This window comes from Camelus bactrianus, chromosome 22 (genome assembly GCF_048773025.1).
Source record: "Camelus bactrianus isolate YW-2024 breed Bactrian camel chromosome 22, ASM4877302v1, whole genome shotgun sequence".
NCBI lineage: Eukaryota > Metazoa > Chordata > Mammalia > Artiodactyla > Camelidae > Camelus > Camelus bactrianus.
This window is the reverse complement of record NC_133560.1, coordinates 5,124,872-5,152,249: the sequence shown is the minus strand read 5'-3', so window position 1 is coordinate 5,152,249 and position 27,378 is coordinate 5,124,872. Positions and strand designations below refer to the sequence as shown.

Below are 27,378 nucleotides of genomic sequence, written 5' to 3'. Positions count from 1 at the left end.
TACACATTAAATACTTCCACATATTTGAGTAGCCAGCTAAATTGCTCACATTTTTCATGGACTACCATTTTTATTTGAAAGAACAGCTGTTAAGTAAACTATGGTTATTCAGACTTGGGTATTTGGCAGAAATTTTCTTGAAAATGAAGTCAGTAATTTGAAGGAAAACACCATATTGGTCCAGTGGAGAGGGCTGTCCAGTGGCCAGACGGGATGGTGTTCCGTTGGGGCAGATGCTCCCAGGGGCGTTCTTGCTGCTAAACAGTGTGTAAATTCTTTACTTCCAACTTGTGTTTACAAGTTACAATTAAAGAAAAGTTGTGCTTTGAATACTGATGAATTTTCAAATAGCAGAGCTAAAAAAACCATTTTGCAAGGTTTACCTACAACAGAACCACTTATTGTATAGATTAGAAAAATAGAGCCCAGATACTGAAAGTCATATCCAAGGTAGCACTCCACAGTTGCATGACTTATGGCCTTATCTTGTATTTTATCATGCTTTAAACTTTCAAGTACTTTCATACATACATTTTTATCTGATCCTCACACAACCCTGTGAGCATCTAAAAAACAGTTGAAAGATAAGGAAATTGGGACCCAAAGAAGATAATTCTGTCAATGTACTTTATACTTCCCTACCCTTTCAGCTGTTACCTCTGAGGGCCTGAAGTAAGTCAGAGCAAATGGAGAGAAGACAGAATCTATAAAACTTGGCAACTAAGTAGATGCACAAAAAATGGAGATGAAGGAGCCAGGGAGTTTTCTGAAGTTTCTTCCTTGGGGCCCTGGGAGAGTACTGACTAACCAAGAAAATAAAAATAGAGAAGAAATAGATTTCATCAACAAATGTTTCCTAAATGCCTTTTAATTGGCACTACTATAATCTGTTTTGGGGGGTTCTTAGGATGTATAGCTGTGCTGTTATGATCTCTAAATGGAAAGATACAGCATTCATGCCCATAACTCTGAGTCAAGGGGAATGTATTAAGTGCCTTAAGAAAGGTGTCGTTCAGGTCCTGTGGCTCTTCACAGGAGGGAAAGACTTACTTCTGGGAACAGGAAGTAAGAGGAAGCATTTGGAAGGACTCTTGCAGAGTGGGAGAATTCAGATGTGCAGGTGGTTGTGAGGAGACAAGGAAAGTTCAGTTACAGAAAAACAGAGTGGGGTGTGGAAGGAGGAATGTCAGGTATATAGAGGTTGATGAGAACACAGCATGTGTGTAGATGGAGAATGAGAAGTTATTATTGGCAACAATTATTCCAATAAACTATGGGAAATGCTGCACACATAGTTTTCCATTTTGTATTTCATTTCACATTCATTTTTTAAAAAGATGCTTGCCAAACACATGTCTTTTTAACTATAACTTAGTTCTTTCTTTAAACATAAAATTTCATTTTTCATTGACTAGCGTAAGGATTTCAAGTTCAGATAACATAACTGATCTTCCTAGATGTTAGTTTATAGTTTGAGAGGGGGTTTGCAAAATATTATACTGTGGTCTTATTTTTTAAATCTATAGTGGCTTGTTTTAAAATAAAGCTGCAATTTTTAGATAACTTTATTCTTCTCACACTTAGAAATTCCATCAGTCCTCTAAGTTGCATTTTCATCTGAACTGCATCCCTGTGTCCATCTGTCTTTAACTAGCTTAGCTTTCTCTTCCGGGTCTTTCTTCTCCACTGGTATGAGTGTTGGTTATCGTTCACTGCAGAATTTAGCTGACTTGGATATTTATTAGTTTTTGCCATAGAGAAGTCAGATAAATACGATCCATGTGATGTTGAAAGACTACAACAAGATGATAACTGGGTTGAAAGTTACTTACTTTGGAGGCATAATGTTGCAGATGAAACACTGAAGATGCTTGATGAGAGTTTTCAGTGGAGGAAGGAAATGTCTGTCAACGGTAAGCTGTTCACTTTCACCTTGACTGTGTACTATTTCCCCTGCATAAATGTTACTGTTCTACGTTTATCTAATAGTGTATTTGCAAATATTCTTGGCAATCATCATAAACACCAGAATATAATGTTTTATAAAGACCCAGTAACATTTTGAAAGGAGCATCTTATGAATAAGTTGTAAAAGTAGGATCATTCATAAGGAAACCAGATCACCAAGGAGCTGAATCACACTCAACATTCGTCACTCACAGCAGCGTCTCCTAACCTGTGCCTGTTTAGTTTGGTGCCATTAAAATAGCAAGACAGCATCCGCACTACTAGGCCTAGAGCTAAGGAGACACTATTTGCCTGTTTTGCTCAGTTGCTGCCTGGTGCCTGTCTCTGCTCCCAGGGTTCCTTGTGCTACTAGGGGCTCTGCATGGAGCTAATAGGTGAATGGGGCCCCCAAAGCAAGCTCACCCCCAAGGATGCCTGTGGCAGCCTCCCCTTCTTGATTTCCAGGCCCAGTTCTACATTGAAATTTCCTCCCCAGAAAGTTTCAAATCTTGGAGGGGGTTTTATAATAATCTTCCAAGTAAATGAAGAACTCTTCTCAGGAAAGGTTACCCGTCATCTCTGTCCTCCTGAAAACGTAACAGGACGAAGCTGGCATAACTACTGGTTTTGACAAGATATGAAGGCTTTCCTGACCTTGAGGATTAGAAACTCCGGAGCGACCGAGTCTAGAGACTTAATACAAAATAGCCAACAAATATATCCAGAAAAGACATCCCCCCCCCAGTTGTCATACTTGGAGAAGGATTCTCTCCGAGGGAGAGTATTTAAAAAATAATTTGATTGGAAACATAAAAACTGTTGGTAATTTCAACAGTGAAGCATTTATTAATCAAACAAAGAAATGTAAACCTGATATTTCTCAGTCATTTAAGTACAGAATAAAGCTTTAAACTCAGTAATAGTTTTTCTTACATAGACTTGCTAGTTTCTAGTGGCAAACAGCAGCGATATGACAAAGAGGGGTGGGGAAAGATAAATCTTTGCGAGTCCTTGGGGAAGTGCTGCCTTGTGTTGGTTCTTGGCCGCATTAGTGAGTGGACCTCCTGCTAAAGGATCTAACGTTTTTCTTGAAGTATTTTCCACTTGCCCCAAGATTATAAAATACATTAAACTCTACTGGTTATCAAACCTCGTCGAAAAATATTTTACTAGAGAAGCTATCAGTTCTGAGGCTATAATGTGGATATTATACTGCCATGTTCTTTTGAAACTGTCCAGTAGTGATAATATTTATTAATTGCAAGTGATTATGTGAAATACAACCAGAACGTGAAAATGCATCCACATAATAATGGCAGGCACGTAAAGGCAAATGGATTTTTTCCATTTCTTTCATCTATGTCTTCATGTAGTTTTTTTTTTTTTCTACTTAGTAAGAAGCACCATGTTTTATTGCCAGAGGATTTTTTCCAGATATTTGAATAAGCGTCATCTTTTTTTTTTCTTTTTAATATCAGAGCTAGTATGTAACAGTAATCGTTACATTTTAAGTTTTCTTTTTAAAAGACCTCTAAGTTATAATTACTCATTAATCTTATCACTTTTTAGACCTGACCGAAGCCTCCATTCCCAGGTGGTTATTGGAAATTGGTGGCATTTATCTCCACGGTTATGACAAAGAAGGGAACAAGTTGTGTAAGTATATTTAATTGTACTGGCTTTTCAAGAGTGAGGTGTAGTCATCAGAACACCTTAGCCTTTGATTCAGAGTCCTTCAGGCCCAGCGGTGTCCCTCTGTTCAGCTGTCCCTCTCCACGCGCCCGGTTCTGCCTCGGCCGCCGTGGTCCGCCCATAAGCGCCGCAGCCGCTCCTGCCACTGCGCGCTTCTGTCGGGGCTTTCCCTCTGGAAGGAACATTTTTCTAGTGTTTTCTTTTTTGTTAAGCACTGTGTAGAGTACTTTTAGATTATTGCCAAATACTGTTTGTTCATCTGTATTTTCTTTTCCCCCTTACTTATTAAAGAGGAAAGCTTATTTTCTAAGTGAAGGAAAATAGTTGACCTTTCTGCTCCTCTACACTCTTTCTCATTTAAAAGAAGGGGGATGTTCTTAATCTGAGAAACAAAATTAATTGTAAATAAAGAAAAATGTCAAGGAAAAGGAATAATATAATACGTGTGTAAAATGGTATTATAGTGCCATAAATATTTTTCTTATTTTTATCTTATGTTCCGCTTAAAGTCTGGATCAGGGTGAAGTATCATATAAAAGACCATAAGACCATACTGGACAAAAAGAAGCTTATTGCATTCTGGTTGGAACGTTATGCTAAGAGAGAAAATGGGAAACCTGTAACACTGATGTTTGACCTATCAGAGACTGGAATAAATAGCATAGTAAGCATTTTTCATTAATTCTAAATCATCGTTTATCGCGGCGTCCTCCCTCTCTCCCGTCCTCCCTGCCACCCCCACCCCACCTCCCCAACCAAATATTGCTATAAAACCAAGCTAGCCAAGTCATGTTTGGGATTTATTTTTTTTCTGCTGCACTGTGAGTGAAGTCAGACATGGAATAGGATTTGCAAAGAATTAAATGTGCTTCAGTATTTGGCACTGAAACTGTAGATTTCCTAGAAACGTTCTTTGTCTGATAGGCAAGATATGGAAGGAAGATGTCGAGGCTGGCAGAGTAATGAGTAGATGTGGTAACAGTGAACTCTTCTATCAAAGCTCATATCCTATAGAGCACCCTCCCCGGGCCTGGCAGAGAGTAACGCACTCAGTAAATGTGGAGTAAAGTAACGTATGTTCTCCAGCGGACCACTGCTTGCAGGCCACGTTTGCCGTGGTGAGTAGTTCATTTGAGTTTTTTGCATATACAGTGCTTGGTGATTTTGTTGGGGTTTTTCACTTGCTCTTTTGGATTTGTTTTCTGTCTGTCTGATTTGGTTAGCGTTGGAAACCAGTTTTCTTCAGGAGATTTTGCCAAGCTTAAAAAATAAATAAAACCTACCAGTCTTTAATTCGGGCCCTTGTGACCTTCGTGGTAACTACAAAGCTTTCAGCAGCGATGGGGATTTGTTGGTGCATTTGTTAGAGCTACTGTCTCTGACATTCAGACCGTGGCTAATTCTGGTAGCAGTCAGCTGCCCTTCAGGGACCTCCCTGGGGCACTGTTGAAATCTTTTTGAAAATCCACTTGGCAAAGTATGTTAATAACCTTGAAGTGTTCATATTTATATTCTTTGCTTGGTAACTAACTTCTGGAAATCTATTCTAAAGAAGGAAACTTGAGTACACAAAAAGCATTGTACATCACAATGTTTTTTTCAGAGTGTCATTTAAAATGGTGAAAAATTAGAAAAAATGTAAATGTCAACATGGTGAAGTGGTGAATTATGGTGTATCTCATTAACGCAGTATGTGTACCTGTGTAGAATGATGTTTATAAAGAATTTGTAGTAACACTGGAAAATACCTTTCTTAAAATGAAAAGGTGACAGGATTATATCATAGAAATACCTAGGCCCCAAAAAGGGAAACCTTAGACATTAAAAAAACAAACAAAAAATAGGCTTGAGAGAACAAGATTTTTTAGACAGTGGGACCACAAATTTTTTTTTCATCTTTCTATATATCAGAGTCATTTGCCCTAGATTATTTTTTCAATCTGGTTTCCATGTCACGGAGTTCTAGATTACATAGTAATCGTTTTATATCCAAAATCTACATCAAAATGCCTAGATAAATAAATATTCCATGAAAGTAAATCATGATTCTGTTATCCTTTGTGTATGATAGTTTTCTGATTATTAATCCAGAATCATAAAAAGTGTTTTTTATTGACAAATATAGGGCCAAAGAATTTACTTGAGCTGTCTGATTATTTTTCAACCTACTTATATACTGTTTCATTATCTTTAATTTATAAATAAGGTTTATTTTCATTATTGAGTTTAAATCATTAATGTTTTCAAATACCTAGAATTTTACTGAATTATTTTTATATATGGCCCTCATAATTCACAAAAGATTTAAGTTGGCCTTTAAAGCTGTATACAGAATTGCGTGGCAAAATTTTTTTTAATTATTTGTTAGAGTTGGGCCACTAATTTGGCTTTAAGCTTGCCTGAAAGGAATGGAATCGTATAAAATTGCTCAAAGCCATTGTCTTAAGAAAAGTATATCCATTCCTGATACTTGAACTAGAAGAAAAATCTTTCATGAGTCTTCAAAAGGAAGACATTTTATAAGATAATGAATAGCATCCTTGAAAACATCCTCACAGTATGCAGAGCAGTGGGTTTCTTGAAACTGTTTTACATAGTACCCACTAATGTATGTACACCAGTGGCATCCTGTCATATCGACTTGAATGAGCAGTAACTTGGGATTTTATAAACCAAGTTATTCAGTTAAAGATGAAAACAAGAATATTGGATGAAGACTTTTTAGGGAAAGTCTGGGGGCCACAGATCATATACCAGGTAACCAAATCTTCATATGACTAGTTATTTGGAGATATTTTGTTTGATTCTAACTTAACTACAAATTATTAAACTCTGTGCACAGTGATTAGTTATAAAGGTATTATTATATACTAGGATTTATCCCATAATAAATACCTTAGATCATTAAGGATGCTTACTTTCAGTTTACTGGAGTTAAAGATGCTACAACTCACATGCTAGGTATAACTTTATAGACTCTCATCTCTCGGACAACTCACCTTTTAGTAATTGATGGATTTAAGTTTTCCTGGTTGTATCTTTCATCCTGCAGGCCTTATAACATGGCTGATCAGGATTAGTAAGTCAACCTGCAGCCAATGGAAACAGAATGAAATGATCCAGTGAATAGTAACTCTAATAATCTAATTTCCTGTTGTTGTCTTCAATGCAGTAGAACCAACAGATAGCTATAAAGTCTCCCAGAAATTGGAGTCAGTGAACAACATTTGAATATAAACTAAAAAATTCAAAATTTAATACCTGAGACCTTCCTACATAAGGAGGAAGGAAGCCAGAAGTGAAGTAGATACAGCAGATTAATATAATCAGATTAATAAAGTATATTTTATTGAAGCTATTATGAGGTGTAGCAATTAGGTTTAAAAAACAGACATAACAGAATTTATATACGTATGTTTTATAATTGCAAGTAGTCAGGTAATAAACTGTATACTTGTTATACTAATTCTTTAATTGCTCAACAGATTTTTAGAATTTCTCTTTGGGATTTGCTTTTCAGATCCATGTTGTAATGCCACATTACCTTAGCAGCCTGAAGTATCTAACTAGTTTGAGATAGCATGAATGATGTTTAAGAATCTAATTTCTTTAACTCAGTTTTAGGACTAAATATTATAAGTAGCTTAATGATGTAAAACCTAATCCCTGGGGATATCGATATTTTATGAGCTTATTTTTTTTTTAAGAATTTGATAATTGTCTCATTGGTATTTAATAATTTATCACCTTAAGAAATATGCAATTTAAAATTCTCTAATGTGGACAGTCTGAAAGATTTAAATGTATAATCTTTATTTTAGGACATGGACTTTGTACGCTTTATCATCAACTGCTTTAAGGTTTATTACCCTAAATACCTCTGTAAGTAACTTACTCCTTTATAAAAATGTAATATATTGAAACCATAGACAATGAGAATTGTGGAGCGTTACATTATTATGGATTTTAATACCTGAGACCTTGTTTTCTGGTGAAGAACTTAAATGTGTTCATAGAAGTTTAAGTATATATCCTAGTAGGTACAGGGGAAATTTTTCATAAATAATCATGGTCCTTTACAGTTAGTTTTAAAACCTTAAGTTATAATCTGTATATATGGCATCCTATAAAACACACACGTAGAGACATAAAAACATACATTTTTCCAAGATTATCTTGCTTTTTACTAATTTTTCAATTGACAGATTAAATTTACTATTTTTTAACATTTATTATATGGAACTTCTTACATGCCAGAAACAGATGAGAAATATTGGCAAGTATACTGTGTGATAAGCAATACTCATTCCATAAAGTATACTGTGTTTCTAATTGCTGTTTGCAAATTGTCACTAAGAAAACACTTGAGTAGTGTGCTGTATTTGAGTGTGACATTTGGAGTTTGTTTTTAATTATGACTCTTCTATTAATTACCTAAATGAAGAACTCCTAAGTTTTATGTATTCATTTTTGATGTATTGGACTTATATGATGGTTTCCCTCCAAGGAAATCAAGATGCCATCCCACATAAACAGTCATAGTTTTAAACCCAGGGGGCTGAAAGTAAAAAGAAGAGAGGCAACAGGGTTATCAACATATGGAAACTCAGAGGTCGGCCCGGGCACACCCCTGGCAGATACCACAATTAGGGTCTTTTAGGACTTATGATTCAGGTCACACTAAAGCATGAAATCCCTAGATCACTTTACTTTCACATGCTCTCACGTTAGTGTTAATATGAAGTGAGGAACAGACAAAAAGCATAGTGAGTATCAAGGACCAGTGCCACTCCTAGCCCTGTGCTCTCATGTCTTCAGAAAGAGAGTTATTCATAAATGTTTTTGGGTAGAGAGTGTCTGGTTTGGGGAACCTGTTCCTTCTAGATTCTTCCTGGATCTGGCATTTACCCTGATTCATTAAGCCTCGTTGAGCAGTGCCAGTCATTGGTCCATAGAGAATCATTACCCTGTATTATTAGCTCATTTCTCGTATGTACGAAATGAAAATAAAATACTCACTTATTTATTGAAACATCTAAAGGGGTTTGTGAAGAGCCATTTATAATAGCATAATTATTATTATTACCTTATAAAACACATCTCAAATTCTTTTGAGAAAATTATTCATAAATTCATGAATCTATATGAAGATGAACACCATCATTCCGATTTAACTAGAGATAATGTATATATACTTACCTACATAATGTTTTGCAGATGTTGAATTTTGTAGAATCCTAAATTGATTATGCTTCAAAATTTGTCATGAAATACAACTATTACTTCTTAAAATCTTGAGTCCAGATCTTTTTAGGCATATCTCAGATGAAGACTGAGGTATTAATCACCAGGGTACTTCTTTGCAGACACCTTGTTCTTTATATGTACTTTACTTGTCCTACAGTAATATAATCACTCTAGGAGGTTCTCTGTTCGGAGTAGAATAATACTATGTTTGGATTCATCTGGGTGAAGCTTGGTCCTGGACCTCTGGTGGGTAGGGCTGTGTCTAGAGGCCTTTGTGGCTCAGGAAGTCTGATGATGGGTGTGGCTGTGTTCCCACCCTGCATGTTGTTTGGTCTGAGGCTTCCCTACAGGCTGTTGGGTGGGGCTGGGTCTTGGTGCTAATGATCCAATTAAGATATCAGCCTCCAGGAAAGTTCATGTAGATGAACACTCCTGGAATGTCCCCTACCAGCTTTTATGTCCCCTGAGTGAGCTCCAGCCGTCCCCCACGTTCCCAGGAGACCCTCCAAATCCAGCAGGCAGGTCTGGCCCAGGTTCCTATGAAATCACTGCCTCTGCCCTTGGACCTGGTGCATATGAGTTTCGGTGTATGCTTCTCAAGCGAATGGAGACTCCGTTTCCCCCAGTCCCCTGAGGTTCCCAGAGCCAAGCCCCTCTGGCCTTCAAAACCAGATATCCTGGGGTCTCCTCCTCTTCCCAATGCCGGGACCCGAGCTGGGGAGCCTGATGTGGGGCTTAGCGCTCTCACTCCTGTGGGAGGGCCTCTGCGACTTAACAAATCTTCAGCTTGTGAGTCACCCACCAGGGGGGCATGGGGCCCAATTATATCTTGAGCACAGCCCTCCTACCATCCTGCTGTGGTTCCCTCTTTATGTTTCCAGTTGCAGAAGATCTTTTTTGCTAGGTTCCAGTCTTTTTTCGATGGTTGTTTAGCATTCAGTTGTGGTTTGGTTGTAGTCACAAGGAGAGGCGAGCTCGTGGTCCTACCACTCCACCATCTTCACTGGAACTCTCTGGATCCGAATTTGATATACAAATCCCCTTTGTGGTTTCTGATTTTTTATCACAGTTGTTAATATGGCTGCTTAATATCTTCATCTAAGCATGAAAATGATACTTCTGTATATTTTGAAATTATTGGCTTTCTGGGGCTCATAATATTAAGAAAAGCTGAAATAATTTTTGTTTCTTAAAACATAATGATTTATTTAAAATGGGGGGACAACTGCCAGAGCGGGCTTAACAATATAATCTCTAGGAAATTATAACTGAAAGCATAAATTAGACATTGAAATAATTTTAAAACGCAGTGGACTTTAGCACTATTACAACATGCAACATCCAAAGTTTCCATTTACCCACGTAACTATTTTCTCTTGTACCTTTCTGCAAACAACAAGAGCAATAAATGAATAAAAGAACAGGCCATTTGCCAGCAGGCAGTAATAGTACATTATTCATCTCACACAAGCTGTCCCCCTAGGTAGGCCCCTCACCATTGTGAGAAGTTAGTTCTAGCACCACTTATACTTCATGGAATTAAAACTGAGTCCTCCAGCTCAGTTTTTAGTTAAATTTAGATCACCAGTTTTTTCTAGGCCAGGTGTAAGTGATACTACTATCATGGTACTAAGTCACAGTCAACGAATTGTTTTTTATCTTTCAGCAAAAATGGTGATCTTTGATATGCCTTGGATAATGAATGGTGAGTACATTACTTATACTTTCCTAACACAAAACATCTGATTCCTGTTTTTCTTTGCCAATTTAGCCATATTGCTATGGTTGTTTTAAAAAATGTTTGTATTGTACGGGATTTATATCAAGAACACAAAGTGGTTCAACATGAAAATCAACCAGTTATCCAACATATTAATAGACTAAAGGGAAAAAATGACATCTTATTAGGCACTACAAGCTTTTGACAAAATCCACTACACTCTCATAATAAAAGGACCCAAGAAACTAGGAAGAGAAGGTGCAGAGAGTTGAAGCAACAGCAATGTTAGGGGAACAACAGTAGTTCGCACAAGACTACCCTCACTTCTGACACCAACTGTAAGTTCAAGGGGTTTCCAAAACCATCCTTAGGTTTACTAGGATCACTCAACAGAACTCACTGGAAGCTGTTATACTCACAGTTACGGGTTATTACAGGGAAAGGATTCAGATTAAAATCAGCCAAGGGAAGAAATACATGTGGCAGAATCCAGGGACGTACCAAATGTGGAATGTGCTAACTGTCCTGCCATGAATATGTGACAGTACGCATGGAGTACTGCCAGCAAGGGAACCTCACCCAAACCTCAGTGTTCAGACTTTTCCTTGGGGCTCCATTGCATAGGCCTGAGTGGCTGATCATATGGTTGATCTCAGTCTGTAGTCTCTCCAGAGGTCTAAAGATACTGTGTGGCCCAAAGCCTCCACCCTGATCATATTGTTCCAGTGTGACTCAAGGCCCATAGGCAAACTAAGACACTCCAACAGGCATGAAGATTACCTCTGGAACCTGAGGGCAAAGGCCAGACCTTTCTTTGGTAAAGTGAATTCTTCGCAGATGAAAATTCCCTCAGCCCAATAAAGGTCATCTGTGTAAAACCAGCATCTTTGAAAACCCGTTCATACTTAGCAATGAAAGAATGACTGCCTCTAAGATCACGAGCAAGATATGGTTGTCGGCTCTTAATGCTTATATTGCCAGGCCACTTAGGCAAGAAAAAGAAATAAAAGGCATCCAGATTGAAAAAGAAGAAGTCATGCTATCAATATTTGCAGGTGACAGTCTTCTCTATTTAAAATTTTAAGGAATACCCATCTACATACACAAAAGCCTATTAGAACTAATAAACAAGTTCAGCAAGGTGGCAAGATACAAAGTCAATTCACAAAACCAATTGTGTTTCTATATGCTAGCAAAAACAGCTCTATTTATAATAGCATCATAAAGAACAAAATACTTGGAAATAAAGTTAATAAAAGGAGTTCAAGACTCATACACTTTTCACTACAAATACCACTGAAGGAAATTCAGGACCTAGGTAAATAGATCTCTTGTCCATGGATTAGAAGACCTAATGTTGTTAAGATGACAATGCTCCATGAATTCATCTATAGATTCAATGCAGCCCTTGTCAAAATTCCAACTGCCTTATTTTTTTTAACAGAAATTGACAAGCTTGTCCTTAAATTCATATGGAAATGCAAGAGACTCAGAGTAGTAAAAATGATCTTGAATAAGAGCAGTGAAATCGAAGGATTCACACTTCTTGATTTTAAAACTCACTATAAAGCTATAGTAAATAAGACAGCATGGTGTGGACATAAAAATAGATGTATAAATCAATGAAATAGAATCGAGGGTCCAGAAATAAACCCTAACATTTATGATTAATGGATTTTTTGACAATGGTGCCAAGACATTTGAGTGGAGAAAGACTAGTCTTGTAATAAATGGTACTGGCACAACTGACTACCTACGTTCAAAAGAATGAAGTTGGACCTCTACCTCCTCTCATATACAAAAAGTAACTCAGAATGGGTGAGTTAAAATTGTAAAACTCTTAGGAAAAACCGTAGGAGTAAACCTTCATGACCTTGGAGTAGGCAGTGGTTTCTTCGATATAACACCAAAAAAGCACAAGCAACGAAAGAAAAATATAGATATATTGTACTTCATTAAAATTTAAAACACCATGAAGAGGGTGAAAAGATAACTCAGAATGGAAGAAAATATTTACAAGTCACATATCTGATAAGGATCTGGAATATATAAATAAATTTTACAGTGCAACAATAAAATGACAAATGGCCCAATTAAAAAGGGCAAAAGAGTTTGATAGACATTTTTCCAAAGAAGATATGCAAATGGGTAATAAACACATAAAAAGATGCTCAACATCATTGGTCATTAGAGAAATACAAGTCTAAACCAAATGGAATACTACGTCACACCTACTGAGATGGCTGTAATCAAAAAGACAGACTAAAGTCACACGTGTTGACAAAAGTGTAGAGCAATTGGAACTCTCGTACATTGCTGGTGAGAATATATAACGATGCAGCCAAGGTGGAAAAAGTTTGGCACTTCCTCAAAAAATTAAACATGGAGTTACCATAATTACCGTATGACCCAGCAATTCCATTCCTAGGTATATCCCCAGGATAACTGAAAGCATATGTCTACGCAAAGACTTGTACTCAAATGTTCATAGCAGCATTACTCATAATAGTGAAAGGTGGAAACAGTCTAAAGTTCATAAATTGATGAAAGGATAAGCAAATGTTGTATATCCATAAAATGGAAACTTATTCAGCCATAAAAAGGAATTAAATACTGATACATGCTGTGTTATAGATGAGCCTTAAAAACGTGCTTAGCGAACAAAGCCAGTAGGAAAAAAGAGCACATATTATATGATTCCATTTATATAAAATGGCTAAAATGGGCATATCCACAAAGACAGAAGCTAGATTAGTGGTTGCCAGGGAATGGGAGAAGGGAGGATAAGGAGGGATTGCCAGTGGGAGCAGATTTCTTTTTGGTGTGATGAAAATGTTCTAAAGTTAGATAGTGGTGATAGGTTACACAATTCTGTGAATATACTAAATAAAAACCATTGGTGTATACACTTTAAAAGGGTGAATTTTATGGTATGTAAATTTTATCTCAATAAAGCTGTTACAAAAAATCACATTTAGCACTTCAGTTAATTCAAAGTAGCATAGCTTCAAAGACGTCAACTCAGACTTTCTAAGTTGAAATTAATGAAAATGTAAATGTTATGTAAAAAAATGTTAAGCCAAATTAGCCAAAGTAGAAATGCAATTTTCTGAACTACTGTTTAACGTTTATCATGCTGTTTTATTTCCTGATTTTTTTTTATTGACACTTTTGCAAATTTAATGCAGGGATTTCTTTTAATTTCCTTAAAATGTGCTTAGAATGTCATGATGGAAATGAGGTTTAAAAAATTAAGTAGAAATCATAATGGCATGGCAGAACAAGATTGTAATTACTAAAGTGCTATGTTAGATAATTCTTGCACATTCCATAAGTTCCTCACAGTTCTAAGCTGCAGGGTTTGAGAGAAAGGCACAGGAGTTTAGGGTTAGGAGGAAAGTCCATTTGTGGCCTTATTATTATTGTTATTATTGTTTTGATTCGTCGTATAAATGATGTCATATGGCATGTTTCTTTCTCTTTCTGGCCCACTTCACTTAGAATGATAATCTTCAGGTCCATCCCTATTGCTGCAAGTGACACTATTTTATTCTTGTTTTATGGCTGAGTGCTGTTCCACTGTATATGTGTACCACATCTTCTTTATCTCGGCATCTGTTGATGGACGGTTGGGTTGTTTCCATGTCTTGGCTGTGGTAAATAGTGCTGCTGTGAACACTGGGGTGTATGTGTCTTTTTGAATTTTCTATTTCTCCGGATATGTTCCCGGGAGTGGGATTTCTGGATCACGTGGTAGGTTTATGTTCATGTTTTTGAGGAACCTCCATCGTGGCTGCACCCATCTACCCTCCCACCCACACTGCTGGAGGGTTCCCTTTTCTCCACACCCCCTTCAGCATCTGTCACTTGTAAACTTCTCAGTGATTGCCATCCTGGCTGGTGTAAGGTGATATCGCCTTGTAGTTTTGATCTGCATTTCTCCGACAATGAGCGGTGCTGAGCATTTTTCTCATGTGCACTATTGGCCATTTGAATGTCTGGTGTGGAGAATTGTTTGCCTAGGTGTTCTGCCCGTTTTTGGATTGGGTTGCTTGTTTCTCTGATACTAGGGTGTATGAGCTGTTTGTGTGTTTTGGAAATGTGTCTCCGGTCAGTCACATCATTTGCAAAGGTTTTCTCCCATTCTGTAGGTTGTCTTTTTGTTTTGTGGATGGTATCCTCAGTTGTACAAAATCCTTTGAGTTTACTTAGATCCCACTTGTTTACTTTTGCTTTCATTCGCAAAAGTCCAGGAGCTGGTTGAAAAATACATTGCATTAATGTATGTCCGCGAGTGTTGTGCCTATGCTTTCCCCTAGGAGTTTTTCAGTATCTGTTCTTCCACTGAGGTTTATTAATCCATTTTGGGTTCATTTTTGTACATGGTGTTGGAGAGTGTTCTAATTTCAGTCCTTTACAAGTTGTTTCCCAGTTTTCCCAGCACCACTTACTGAAGAGACTGTCTTTCCTCCACCGTGTATTTTTGCCTCCTTCGTCATGGGTTAATTGACTATACGTGCGTGGGTTTATCTCTGGACTTTCTATCCCGTTGCATTGATCCTGTATGTCTGTTTTTGTTCCAACACCGTGCTGTTTTCACTGTAGCTCTGTAGTATTGTCTGAAGCCTGAGAGGGTTATTCCTCCAGCTTCGTTCTTTTTCTTCAGTAATGCTTTGGTAATTCCGGGTCTTCTGTGATTGCATATAAATTTTAGGATGGTTTGTTGTAGTTCTGTGAAAAAAATGTCCTGGGTAATGTGATAGGGACCGCATTAAATCTGTAGATCGCTCTGGGCAGCGTGGCCATTTTGACATTATTAATTCTTGCAATGCAAGAACACGGGATGTCTTTCCATGTCTTTAAGTCCTCTTTAATTTCCTTCATCAGGGTTTTGTAGGTCTTCACACAGAACTCTTTCACTTCCTGGGCTAGATTTATTCCTAAGTGTCTTAATTTATAACTTACATAATATATAATATATATAATAGTTATATATAAATATTCGAAATTCAGAAGGGAATCTGTTAATCTTTCAAAACAGAATCAATAGATTAATGCATTTCATAATTTTTATTTATTTATTTATTTATTTATTTATTTATTTATTTATTTATTTATTTATTTATCATTAGCTCTTTTTGTACATTATAGAGATCTTTTATGAAACAATGTTTCCAATGACAAAGATACATTTATTTGAAATGCGGTTAATCCCTCTATTTTTGTTTTAGTTTTTTAATCTATGAAGTTCGAGTAAAATTACAATGAACAATGTGGTTAAAAAAAACCAGCTTGTGTACAAACATTCATAGCAGAATCATTCCTAACAGGCAACAAGGCTACAAGTCTGTGAGGCCACGAGACCCGCCCCCGGGGCCACGGGAGCCAATCCACGTGCGTGCGCTGCCCGGCCCCGCCCGGGCGCCCTCCTCAGCGGCGCCCCTCCCTCCGCCCGCCCAACGGTCAGGTCAGTTCGTCAGGCGGGCAGGCAGCAGTTGGTCGAGCGGACGGCGGGTCGTCGGGTCTCCCCAGCGATGCCGGTCCTCCTCCCTCCGACAGCGGCGGCGGCTGCAGCGGCGGCGGCGCGGTCCCTCTGGGAGGCGCGGCGCTGGCCGAGCGGCGGCCGCGGAACTTCGTGTCCAGCGCGGGGGCGGCGGGCGCGCGCCCCGAGGTGGTCCGCGGGCAGGTGCTCGACGAGGGGCCGCGCTGCAGCAACCTGCGACCTCGGCGAGGGCTCCCACGGCGTCGTGTGGTGAGTGTCCGCGCGCCGCGTGCCGGCCGCGCCCTTCCGCGCGGCCCCCGCCCGGCCTCGGCGGACTCAGCTGTGGCCCCGGCCCCGCGACCCCGACCCCGAGCCCGGGCACGCCCCAGGCCGGGCTGCCCCGCCGTCCGCTTGCCAGGGATCTTGGGCGGGACGGGGCCCGCTCGGGCTGGGGCGTTGCTCGCGGCGCTTCCCAGGCCGGCCCTCGCTGGGCGGGGGAATGGGGGAGGGGCCCGTGTAGGGGGTGGAGGCCGGGACCCTGGAACCCAGGGACCCCTAGGACGGGAACAGCCCCGCTCCCACCGTCGGGTGCTGACCTCGCGGGCTTCCCTTGACGTCCGTGGGGAAGCCGCGGAGTCCTTCAGAGGCTGGCGGCGGCCGCCGTGGTCTGGAAAGCGGTTGGCAGCGCTGTGTGTTCCCAACCCCGAAATCATCATCTTGTTCGCCCACTTCGTCTGTGTTTTCTGCGGCCGGCTTTGGCTCAGCAGCTTACGTGGTGCCAGGGGTGCTCTCCTGCGCAGGCTTTCTGAACAGGGTGAAGCGGCACCAGTGTTGGTGTGGCATGTTTCAATCTTGAAGTTTTTAAATGGATTTGGAGATGGTCCTGTTGGCGTTTCAGGAAGGGTAAGTCAGCATCGCTATCTTGATTTCTTAAGAAGTCATTTGGAGTTGGGCCTAATTTGACTTCTTTCCCCTCCTTTTACCCTTTGTGCCCTTTGAACTTGTTTTGCGAGGTGGCTGCTTTCCCAAATCCACGTGCCCTGCTGCAGGGATGAGAAACTCAGGGAGCACATTTGGGGAGTCACTGGTTTAGCCTACGGATTTGTTTTAAAGCAGATCTTTACTTGCAGATGTCACCCTCTATTCTGGACACTCACCTTGTCCCTGAGGGACCCTATGCAATGAGACCCATTTGTAAAGTCCAGTTTGTTCAAGGGTCAGGAATGGGTAGTGAGGTGAGAGCCTCTTTGTGGCTGGAGTTGGCGTCCAGGTGTCTAAAGGTGAACGGAGGTGGGGAAACACTGTACGTGCTGTGGATGGGCGGGTGGGAAATGCCGGGCACGTGGCTCTGCGGCTGGCTGGCTTGGAGTGGGTGCTGCGCCCCAGCGGGTGGGGTGAGCCAGGCCCCGACACCAGGACGTCCCCTTGATGAAGGTGCTGAGGGTTACACAGCACCGTGCCCGGGCATCTGTCCTTTACCTAGGTGTGGCGACCGCAGCCCGGCCGTCCTCATCCTCAGGGCTTGGAAGTGCAATGGCAGGAGCTCAAAAGAGCCCATCAGAATCTTTTTAAAAAATATCCTGTTTTTAGTTTATTTTTATTATGGAGAATTGAAACACACACAAGAGCAGAGGGACCAGCTCTTGGGTACAAGCCCTCAGCTCCAACAGTTATCAGCATTCTGCTCTTTTTACAAAAGATGCTGATCCTAAAACACTTTCATTAATTTGAAAGCAGAGAGCTAACAAGCAATGATGTTAATTTAACAACACACTTGTGAGCGATGTTGAAAAGCCAGCTCCGCTTTAAAAAAATGACAGGAGCACCACCCAGCCTGCTGTGACCCCGCAGAGGCGGGAACACGTGGGTCCCAGTCTGAGCACCTGCGGGGAGGAGGTGAGAGGGACCCAGAGGGTCTTAGGGCCTGGCCCATGGCCCAGAGGCACAGAGACTTTGTAAGGTGGGGTGTGGGGGGTGCAGTGATGGACCAAACGGATGTGCCCAGTGAGGTGCGGGACAGTTTCGGGTTGGCGGCAGTTGCTTTCTTGTCTTGTGGCCACACTGCCCTCTGTGACAGTGAGAAGGATGTCTTCGGAGCCGGACCCTCGTGTCTACACACTTGCACTCCTCTGCAGGAAAGGCTGTGTGCCCTGTGCTGGGGATAGTCTGGGCGGCGACAGGTTGAAAATGGAACAAGCTCAACAAAGAGGTTCAAATACTAAAAGGGGTGATCTTGGGGTGCCTCGGCATTGTGAAGAGGGGTCAGGAGGCTGCCGAGTGAAAGGAGGGAAACCCTTGCAGGCAGAGGCAGTAGTGAGAGGGAGCAGTGTCGAGGGGACAGCGTGGTCTCCCCCAAGCTGAGTCCAGGGCGTTTGCATGTGTGTGCACGCACTCATGTGTGCCCCGCCCTGCACACGGGGTGAGAGCAGTGACCGTGGGTGCGGGTGCCGTGAGCATGGAGGTGTGGGAGCAGGGATCGGGGGTGCGGGTGCCGTGATCGGGGGTGTGGGTGCAGTGATCATGGGGGATGTGGGGGATGCTGTTCCCATCGTCTGCTGATACTTGAACTGGTTTCTCAATTGTTACGGACTTAGAAAAATTTTTTTTGGTGTGTCATTTCCTCTTATGAAGGACCCCTCTGAGGACACCAGGGGCTCTCTAGGAGAACACACTTGCCTGCTTAACTACCCGGCTTGAAATCCTAAGTGTCTGCCCTTCCTTCCTGAGGTGCTGGGGTGGGGTCCACTAGGTGGTCCAGGTCTGACCCCAGGCCTGTTTAGCTTCTTAAGTTTTCATATGCTTGGGGCTGACCAAACGCCCTGCAGAGGAGCCTCTGGGGGAAGCCCAGCAGAATTCCACTGGGGGACAGAGGGTAGGGGGGCGCTCACATGCACTTCAGCATCAAAGGGGTGTTTGACTGTGTCTCTGAGTCCCTCCCCGTTCTGAGATGGCCCTTTCCCACTGGAGGAAAGAAGGGAGCTCCAGGGGCAGGGGTCCCAGGGGCGAGGCTCGGGCCCTGTGTCTACCCTGGACTTGGTCACCTTTCTGGGAGGGGGATCTTTGGCCCGGTGAGATTATGCCCCACCCGCCTGAGCCCTGTGGAATTAGCACTAGCATGGGGTCTCCTTTAGGGAAGGGGTGCAATGCATTGCACACTCCCAGGTCCACATGGAGACCAGGGCCCTGAGCAGCCCCTTGGCTGAGGCCATGAGAGCCCTGTGGTCCTGGGCCATCATCCCCTGGGAAAGGAGCCCCAGGCAGGGTGTGGTCCTACTGGTCAGCCATCACAAAGGGGTGGCCCTTTGTGTGGGCCTCTGGTGTGCCAGCCCTGGCCTGGCCTTGGAGCCCAGAAGCTCACGGTCAGGCTCTGGAGGATGGGGTTTCTTTGGGACTGCAGCCTGGCCACACCAAAGAGGTGTCCATTTGGCCTGTATCCAGTGCTGGGGGTCCCCCAGGAGTGGGGGGCACTTGGAGATTCCCCACCTGAGAGGAGGTCCACTGAAGGGTGCTGGATGTGGTACAAGTCTTTCCCAGGCCAAGTGACAGTTTCCCACTTGGGACCTCAGGTACCCGGGCACAGTCCCCGTGTGTGCTGACTGTGGCCCATAGTGGGCCCAGGCGCTCCCTCAGAAGAAATCTCTGGCTCCACCTTGGCTGGGAGAGACGAGTACTCCTCTCGATCCTGCCCCCCACCCCGCGCCCTGGGCCCTGACCACGGGCGATTCTGCCTGGGCTGGTTTCTAACTCACCTGGCCCAGGTCCTAGGCACCGTCCTGGAGCCTTCGTGGAGAGCCTGCATGTTGACCTGCTGCTGTTTCTTTTCCCTCCAGACGCTGCCTCCCCCACCCCACTCCCAATCCTGCAGCCCGTGGTCACCCCCATCTTTGAGCAGCTCATGGTGACCCCAGGCCTGTCTCCCCTGTCGTTTCTGCACAGCCCGTGCTAAGCCACGTGGCCTCCGTCTTCTGTGCACCTCCTGCCAGGCCATGAGTTCAGAGGGCTTCAAGGGGAGAATTAAAATCCTGAGCCCTGGGGAAAACCTCTGGGGTGCCTGGCTTGGATTAGTAGATGCGCTGGGCATGTGAGGAAGCTCCAGTCTGGGAAGACGCAGGGGAACACCCAGTCCCAATGGGTAGCATCAAGGTGGGAGAGCCCTGGGGGCTCCCAGGGTGGGGTGAGAGGTGGTTGGCAGATGTCCCCACCCAGTCTTAATGAAGTGTCCCCTCCCCTCAGTGATCCTGTCTCTCAGGAAATCCCTTTGACTGGTTCTCCTGGGGTGGGGGGCAGCTCTCAGCTCCCGGGGGGTGGGTGAGTTTCCTACTTGATGAAGGGTCTGCAGGTGGTCTGAGGTGGAGTGGAGGGGGAATATGTGCTTTGTTTGTGAGGTAAGCTCTCAGATTTCCTAACTGCGGTTAACTAGTTATCCTCGTGCCGAGCAGGACAGGTTTGCAGCTAATAGAGCTGGGGAGGTGAGTTATGGGGAGAAGGGCAGAGCTGCTTCCCTCTGAGTGGGGCTCTGGAGGCTGCAAGGAGCCCGTGAGGGATACAGGGCTGGGGGCAGGGCAGTGGGGACATGGGGAGCACCTGCTATGGGTGGCAGTGAGGGAGACACCACTCGGGAAGGGCGCTGACCGCACACATGGCAGATTGTGTGTGTGTGTGTGTGTGTGTGAGAGAGAGAGAGAGGGAGAGAGAGAGACCCAGGACCCTGGCGCGTAAGGACCAACTGGTCAGTCATCTCAACAAACCAACACACTGGCTCTTTTCTGGCCCCCAGGGACTCCCCGTTCATGTTTGTAGTCTAACCCCGAAGATGAGAGAAAGGAAGCTAAGATGATGAGAAAACCTCAGTGGGGGGTGTCTGTTTCTCTCCATGATAGTTTTCTTGTAAGGGCCTCTGACTTCACAGCCTTTGGTTGTCTAGTGAGTTAATAGGCAGCTGGGATCGGCTGGTTGAGAAGCCATGTCACTGCAGACATCAGGACATGTTGCCTCTTCTGTGCCTTTATTGTTGGTGGTAAAGCTGGAGTCCCTCCCTACTGCTCATCTGGTGACGGATCTGAGAGTTGGGACACAGTCTTATCAGATCTGATCTGAGGCGGCCTGGAGAGAGGTTGGGGAGTGCAGGTAGCAGCGCCGCTGTCTGCCTCAGAGTCTTCCCTCCGCCCCTTTCCAGCAGTGTGACCAGGCTGGGCCGCCTCACCACCTGTGCACCCTCAGTTGTTCATTCAGCCAACACCAGGGCACATGCTACAGCACGAGAGGCTCTCTCCCAGTCTCCCAGATCCGTCACTGGACCTGACAGGCTGAGGCCCCTCTTGAGGGGCAGACAGGCAGGGAAGGTGATAAGTGAGTTAAGGATGTAACCGTATTGGAAGACAGAAACTGCTAAAAACAACAAAAAGAAAGGTTCGCAAATACTAACAACTATATATAAGATAGCTGAAAAGCAAATTTCTTCTGTAGGGCACAGAGATCTGTATTCAGTATTTTGTAGTAACCTGTAATGGAAAAGAAGTTGAAAAGGAATATACGTATGTGTATGTATGACTGAAACGTTATGCTGTATGCCAGAAATTGACACATTGTTACTGACTATACTTCAATTTTAAACAATACAAAAAAAAAAAAAGGAGAAAAAACTGGATCTGGCTGGCAGGAGAATCTTGAAAGTACAGGTGGGAGTGTGTGCATTGTTTGACACGGTGGTCACGTAGGCTGGTGAGAAGGTGACAGTTGAGTGGTGCTCCGGGAGGTCGGGGGTGAGCGGGTGCCGTACTGGGGAAAGGGTTCCTGCCCAGAGGCCCCAAGCAGAGGAGGCCAGGCCGGGGGACACAAGGAGCGTAGGATGTAGGGGCAGCAGGGCTGGGCCACAGAGGGCTCTGGGCCCAGGGGGACTCCGGGCCAGGAGGCTAGAGCAGAGGACAGAGCCATCTGACCTTGGCTGCTGAGTTCAGGGGATCCTAGGGGAACGGGAGGAGGCACTGTCAGCAGCCAGGCAGCGGCTGGCGCTGGGGGTGGCCAGGTGCCCCCATCTGTGGAGTGGCGGGCCTGGTAGGATTTGCTGATGGTGGAGATGAGTCCATGGCCTGTGCATTTTCCAGGGGCCTGGTCAGCAGAAGTGGGAGAGGCTGCTGGGGTGAGTGTTGGGGGTGACCAGGGGTTCCACCAGGGCCTGTCCCATGGTGGGTTGAATAGACCCCCCAGCTGGAGACATGCATGGGCTGGGGAGGGGCACAGCTGGCTGAGCCAAGCGGAAAGCGTTGATTTGGGGTCTTTGACACGGGGATGGGGTTCCAAGTTGAGTGTGAATGAGACACCAGGAGGGGTGATGTTTGGGGTGCAGGTGTGAGGCTGGCGGAGGGGCCCAGGGCAGGGGAGCTGATGGTCCTGAGCAGGGTGGGCTGGATGCTGGGACCTGAGCCTGGGCTCAGGATGTGAAGGTGGCCCTGACCTGGTCACAGATTGCCCAGAGCAGCCATGGAAGGGAAAGCAGGCTGGGGTAGGGCCAAGGCCAGGGGCAGGGTCGGGGAGGGTGGGTCTTTTCTAGGAGTTCTGCTGGAAAGGGGAGGAAAATGGGCAGGTCTGGGGAAGGAAGAGGAGTCAAGAGAAGGGTCTCATTTTCAAGGGGAAGAAATAATCATACATCGGCTGCTGAGGGTAAACAGAGAGAGTGGCAGGTCCCAGCTGGAGGGGAGAGGGGAGCCCTGCTGGCGAAGGAGTGGGACTGGCTGGGATGGCTAGAGGGAGGTCCCCAAGGGAGGAAGGGCAGACGACGATGACTTCCTTGCGGCTGGAGTAGCACTGGGCACGCGGATGTGCGCTCGTGGGAGACGGCTCTGTGGGGTGTGTCCTCTGCCGGTGCCAGGCACGTGCATGGAGCTGGCTTTGACCAGGTTGGAATTTCCAGAGTGTGAGAAGGGCATGGGGCTGTCCTGTTGGGCCGTGGGGTTTCAGCCGGAAAAGGAAGCCTTCAAAGGGTGGGGAAGGTGCAGGATTGGGGTCCAGGCAGGGCCCAGGCCTCCAGGGCAGCATGGGCTGTGAGCAGGTCCTTGGGGGCCTTGTATGCTGAGGCCAGGCGTGTGTGGGAGGTACGCCAAGGCCAGGAGTGCAGGGCAGGTACAGGGAGGCCAGTATGTTGGGCTCCCGGCTGTGTACTGCCCTCTGCAGCTGGGGCCCCTGAACTTCCTCAGCGTCCCCATGTCTGTAGAGTGGGGTTGCCGGGCGGGGGTGGTGAGGACTTGTCACTTCCGGGAGGCCTTGTGGCCACATGCTCTGGGGTGTGTGGCGCTCAGCCTCCACCCCAACACACACCCTGCCCCGAGCAGTTTCCCCCTTCCCTCTCAACCTGTTTCCCCCTTCCCTCTCAACCTGTTTCCCCCATCACCTCTCTTGCTGCCACTGTGAACCAGCACCCTCTCCAGACCACACCTGCCGGCAGGTGGCCTCTAGGCGGGTTTCTCTCTGCCTTGTCATCTTCGTCACTTACTGTCGATTAGGCAGCTAGTCGTTAAACCTCCCCGTGCCCTGTGGGTTGTCCCTGCCGTGTGCCCATCACCGTGGCTCCTGACTGCGGGGAGGCAGTGAATGAAGGAGGGAGGCAGGTGTGCAGGCAGCGTTGCCATCGTGTGGGTGGCCTCTTCATCTGCCTCCTGGGGGAAGGTCAGCGGGGTGCCTGGAAGCACACTGGGTGTACGAATGTGAGTGCACAGCACCAGGCAGGGGAGGACCCCCCCCCATCAACCCCCGGATCTCTGCACCTGCCTCACCCTACCCACAAGACTTGCACTGTGGGGCGGGGCTGGGGCTGCTGTCCATGTGAGCAGCTCAGACGGTGTTGACGGGGCAGCCAGGTACTCAGTGAGCGCCCAGCGGGGCCTCGGTCTCCCTGGGGGATCACCATGGGTGGAGTAAAGGGAAGGTGTGATGAAGGTGGGTATAAAGGAGGTGACAAGGTGGGACTCCCGGTGACCCAGCCCGCCGCCACTCTGCAATTGATTTTTCCCAAACTGTCCAGCCTCTACTGGCTCTTCTGCCTCCCAACCCATGTCTCACCTCTCTGCCCAGACCTTAGTGGGAACCCCTACCTCCCTTGTTTCTGCCACAAGCCAACTGAGGCCTTGCTTTCTGGAAAAGCCGTGTCTTCCAGGCCCAAGAGGGTGGCCTGTGGCGTCCTGCACCCTGTGCTGAGCTGACCCTGGGCACCTGGCCCCTCAGTTGGACTCCTTGTCCTCTGCCTGACTGTGTCCCCCACCTGACAGTGACAGCTGGGTTCCTCCGCAGGGGTCTGCGGAAGCTGTGGGGGCGCCGGGCTGGGAGGGCATCTCAGGAGAGGTTACTGCTGCATCCAGGGAGGGTGTCCTGTGTGTTGTACGTTCTTTGTGTTCAGAGCCTTAAGCTGAGGCTGAGAGGGGCCATGACGATGCCACGAGCGATGAACGGTCTGCTGGGAGAGAAGCACATTTTGTGCAAATTGTTTGAATTTTTAGAAATGTGTCTGCTGCTGTGCCTGTGGGTGCTTTAAACATGCTCAGTGCACATTTAAATATTGACTCTACCAAACTGCAGTTTATTGTTCCATAGATGCCAGTCTTCCTGTCGCCACCAGAGAAGTGCCTTCATAAACAGATCGGCATGAGCTGATCCCAAAATACAGCGGATGGTCCTTTAGACACAGAAAACATGCCTGACGCAGGGGCTCAGCACAGCTCCCCTAGGTGCAGCCAGTGCTGGCCATTTGTGTTCCAGCCCTGCACCCGATTCAAGCATAGCTGTCCCAGCTAGGAGGGACAGTCAGATCTGGAGATGTTCAGGGTCACAGTGAAGGTGATCAGGGTCACTTGGAGATGTCCTGGGTCACATGGAGATGGTCAGGTCACATGGAGAAGTCCAGGGTCACGGGGAGACGTCCGGGTCACGTGGAGATGTTCAGAGTCACGTGGAGATGAGCAAGTCACGATGAAGTCTTCAGGGTGACAGTGAGCACCGTTTTTATACGACTTTGGTCCACTCTCCTGTCCCCTCAGTAGAGCCGTCCCTCGACCTGGGTGGCAGAGGTAGGACTCATGAGGTGATCTGCGGCGTAATATTCTTGCATATTTGCGTATTTGTGAGACCGTGTGTGATGTAGGGATGTGCGCATCCTCTCTGTCAGGTGTACGTGAGACGGAGCGGCCCCGGCTGAGCTTTCTGGGGGATTCACCCCCTGCTGGGGCGTTTAGGGAGATGACCATTGTGAGCTGCGGTCCTGCAGGTTCGAGTCCCTCGGCCTTGCTCCCTGTCACCTCCTGTGAACAGCTCTCATGTCTCTAGGTGGTGGTCACTGCCGGCTGCCACCTCCTGGTTTTTTTCTCCTCGTTCTGCTGCTCACCCTGTTAAGGCCGTCTAGCCCATCGCTGCCTGGACTCTGCCCAAGGACTGCTCTGTTTGCCCTGTGCAGTCGGGTGCGGCTGACAGTCCTGGGTGGGGCGTGCTTCCGGTTAATCCACGAGGAGCGGTGTCCCTTGGAACCTGCAGGAAATGCTGGAGTTTAATCGGGCACAAAATCATCCATTTTTGCAGCGGCGGAGGGGCAGCGGTTTTGTACAATGGTTGTAAACACCGCAGCCCCACCAGGAGGTGGGCGGGCGTTCATTCTCTCTCTCTCTCTCTCTCTCTCTGTTATCGGCCTGGGGGCCCCGGGGGGATGTGCTGCGTCTGCCGGCCCACGAGAGGCACTGCTTTCTTGTGGCCATAAGAGGTAGGGACAGACCAGCTGTGGAGGACCGGTGGGGAAGTGGGGTCTGATCCTCCCCCAGGCCTGCCACTCTGTGCAGTGCGACCAGGGGCGAGTGGGTCCTCTGTCCGTGTAAAGTCCCCCAAGCTCGGTCCTGGGTGGTCTGGACTGGACTGGAGTTGAGGCAAGGTGGAAGCAGGAGGCAGTAAATGCTGCTGCCCTCAGACCCGCATCTTCACTCGCGCATCCTTTCCTGGTCGAGCAAGTCCCAGCCTCTTGAGTCTGGGCCTCGGCTGCCCTGGAGGGGGTCCTTCTCAGCCGGGCCCGTCTCTCGCTTGTCCATCGACGTGGCCTGAGAACCCAGGGGCACTGGGAGAGTCTCTGGACACATTTTTACCTTCGTGCATGTATCACAGGGGTTCACTTCATACCCAAGTGCCGTTCTTTCTTTCTTTTTTTAATCAACCCTCCTTCACAGCTTCTCTCCAGATGTAGCCTTTGCGGAAATAATCACTCTGTCTTCACGTCTAGTTTCTAGGGTAATTCCGAGGGCTGTGGGAACAAAGTGCCACCGACTGGGTGGCTTACACAGTCGACGTTGGCTTCTCACAGTTCTGGAGGCTGGTTTCTCCTGAGGCCTCTCTCCTTGGTGTGGAGACGGCCGTCTTCTCTCTGGGTCCTCACGGTCGTCCCTCTGTGCCTGTCTGCGTTGTAATCCTCTTATAAGGACACCAGTCATGTCAGACCAGGGCCCACCCTCATGGCCTCATTTTAACTGGGTTACCTCCTGGAAGACCCTCTCTCCAAATACAGGCACACTGATAGATTGGGGGTCAGGACTTCCACGTGAATTTTGCGGGGACAGCCCTTGCATCCTTGCAGATGATTCCATTACGTGACAAGCTTATAGCCCCTGCACAGGGTGAGGGGTGAGGTTGCTTCCCTGGCCCTTGGCCACGTGAAACCAAACGGCTCTGCACTTGGGTCTGGCTGGCGTGGTTCTATCATGGGCTGGTTGTCGGGGGACTCCTAGGAGCCTCTGCGGAGTGGGGACCCCTGCGCCCAGCACTCTGCATTGTTCTCTCCCATCCAGCTCGGCGCCAACGCCCTGCTCTTCCTCAGTGTGAACATGTACGGGGTCTTTGTGAGGATCCTGGCTGGGCGCTCCCAGAGGAAGGCCCTCCTGCAGGCCCGGAACTGCATTGAGGACCGGCTGAGGCTGGAGGATGAGAATGAGAAGCAGGTCAGTGTGCGGGGGTCTCGCCCAGGGGAGCATGGGGAGCATGGAGCCAGCGCAGCCTTCTCCCCGCAGGGCACTGGGAGTGGGGCCAGCCTGGCCTGCCTGGGACTTGGGTAGGGACCTCAGGCCCCTGTTGGACCCCTTGCCTCTCTGGGCCAGCCCCTTGTTGATTCAGAGGAGACAGGACAGCAGGGGCACCCTGGAAAGGGAGGTGGAAGAACCGTCGCCCTCCGCCATCCCTGGGTTTTCCCTGTTGGTGACTCGAGGTTAGGGCGGTGGACAAGACACACTCAGGCGGAGGGAGAGGAGAGCTGGGGAGCTGGCGCTTGAGGGGC

At 46.2% G+C, this 27,378-nt stretch overlaps 1 protein-coding gene across 8 annotated transcripts in view; it reads left to right on the top strand.

Moving 5' to 3' along the window:
* The window catches only part of LOC141574629 (uncharacterized), a 110,394-nt gene that overhangs the window by 12,408 nt on the left and 70,608 nt on the right, over window positions 1-27,378 (top strand). For 6 of the 8 annotated variants that reach the window (XR_012501513.1, XM_074350090.1, XM_074350087.1 and 3 more), the window contains 9 exons: window positions 1,746-1,913; window positions 3,517-3,603; window positions 4,149-4,303; window positions 4,640-4,757; window positions 7,461-7,521; window positions 10,553-10,591; window positions 15,937-16,073; window positions 16,166-16,358; window positions 26,897-27,046. Coding sequence is in view for 7 of the 8 variants with exons in the window: in XM_074350090.1 (XP_074206191.1) it covers window positions 10,589-10,591; window positions 15,937-16,073; window positions 16,166-16,358; window positions 26,897-27,046 (483 nt within the window). In the remaining variant the exon portion in view is untranslated. Of the gene's footprint in view, window positions 1-1,745; window positions 1,914-3,516; window positions 3,604-4,148; window positions 4,304-4,563; window positions 4,758-7,460; window positions 7,522-10,552; window positions 10,592-15,936; window positions 16,074-16,165; window positions 16,359-26,896; window positions 27,047-27,378 lie in introns of all 8 variants that reach the window. The other 2 variants (XM_074350088.1, XM_074350091.1) reach the window with 2 other exon arrangements.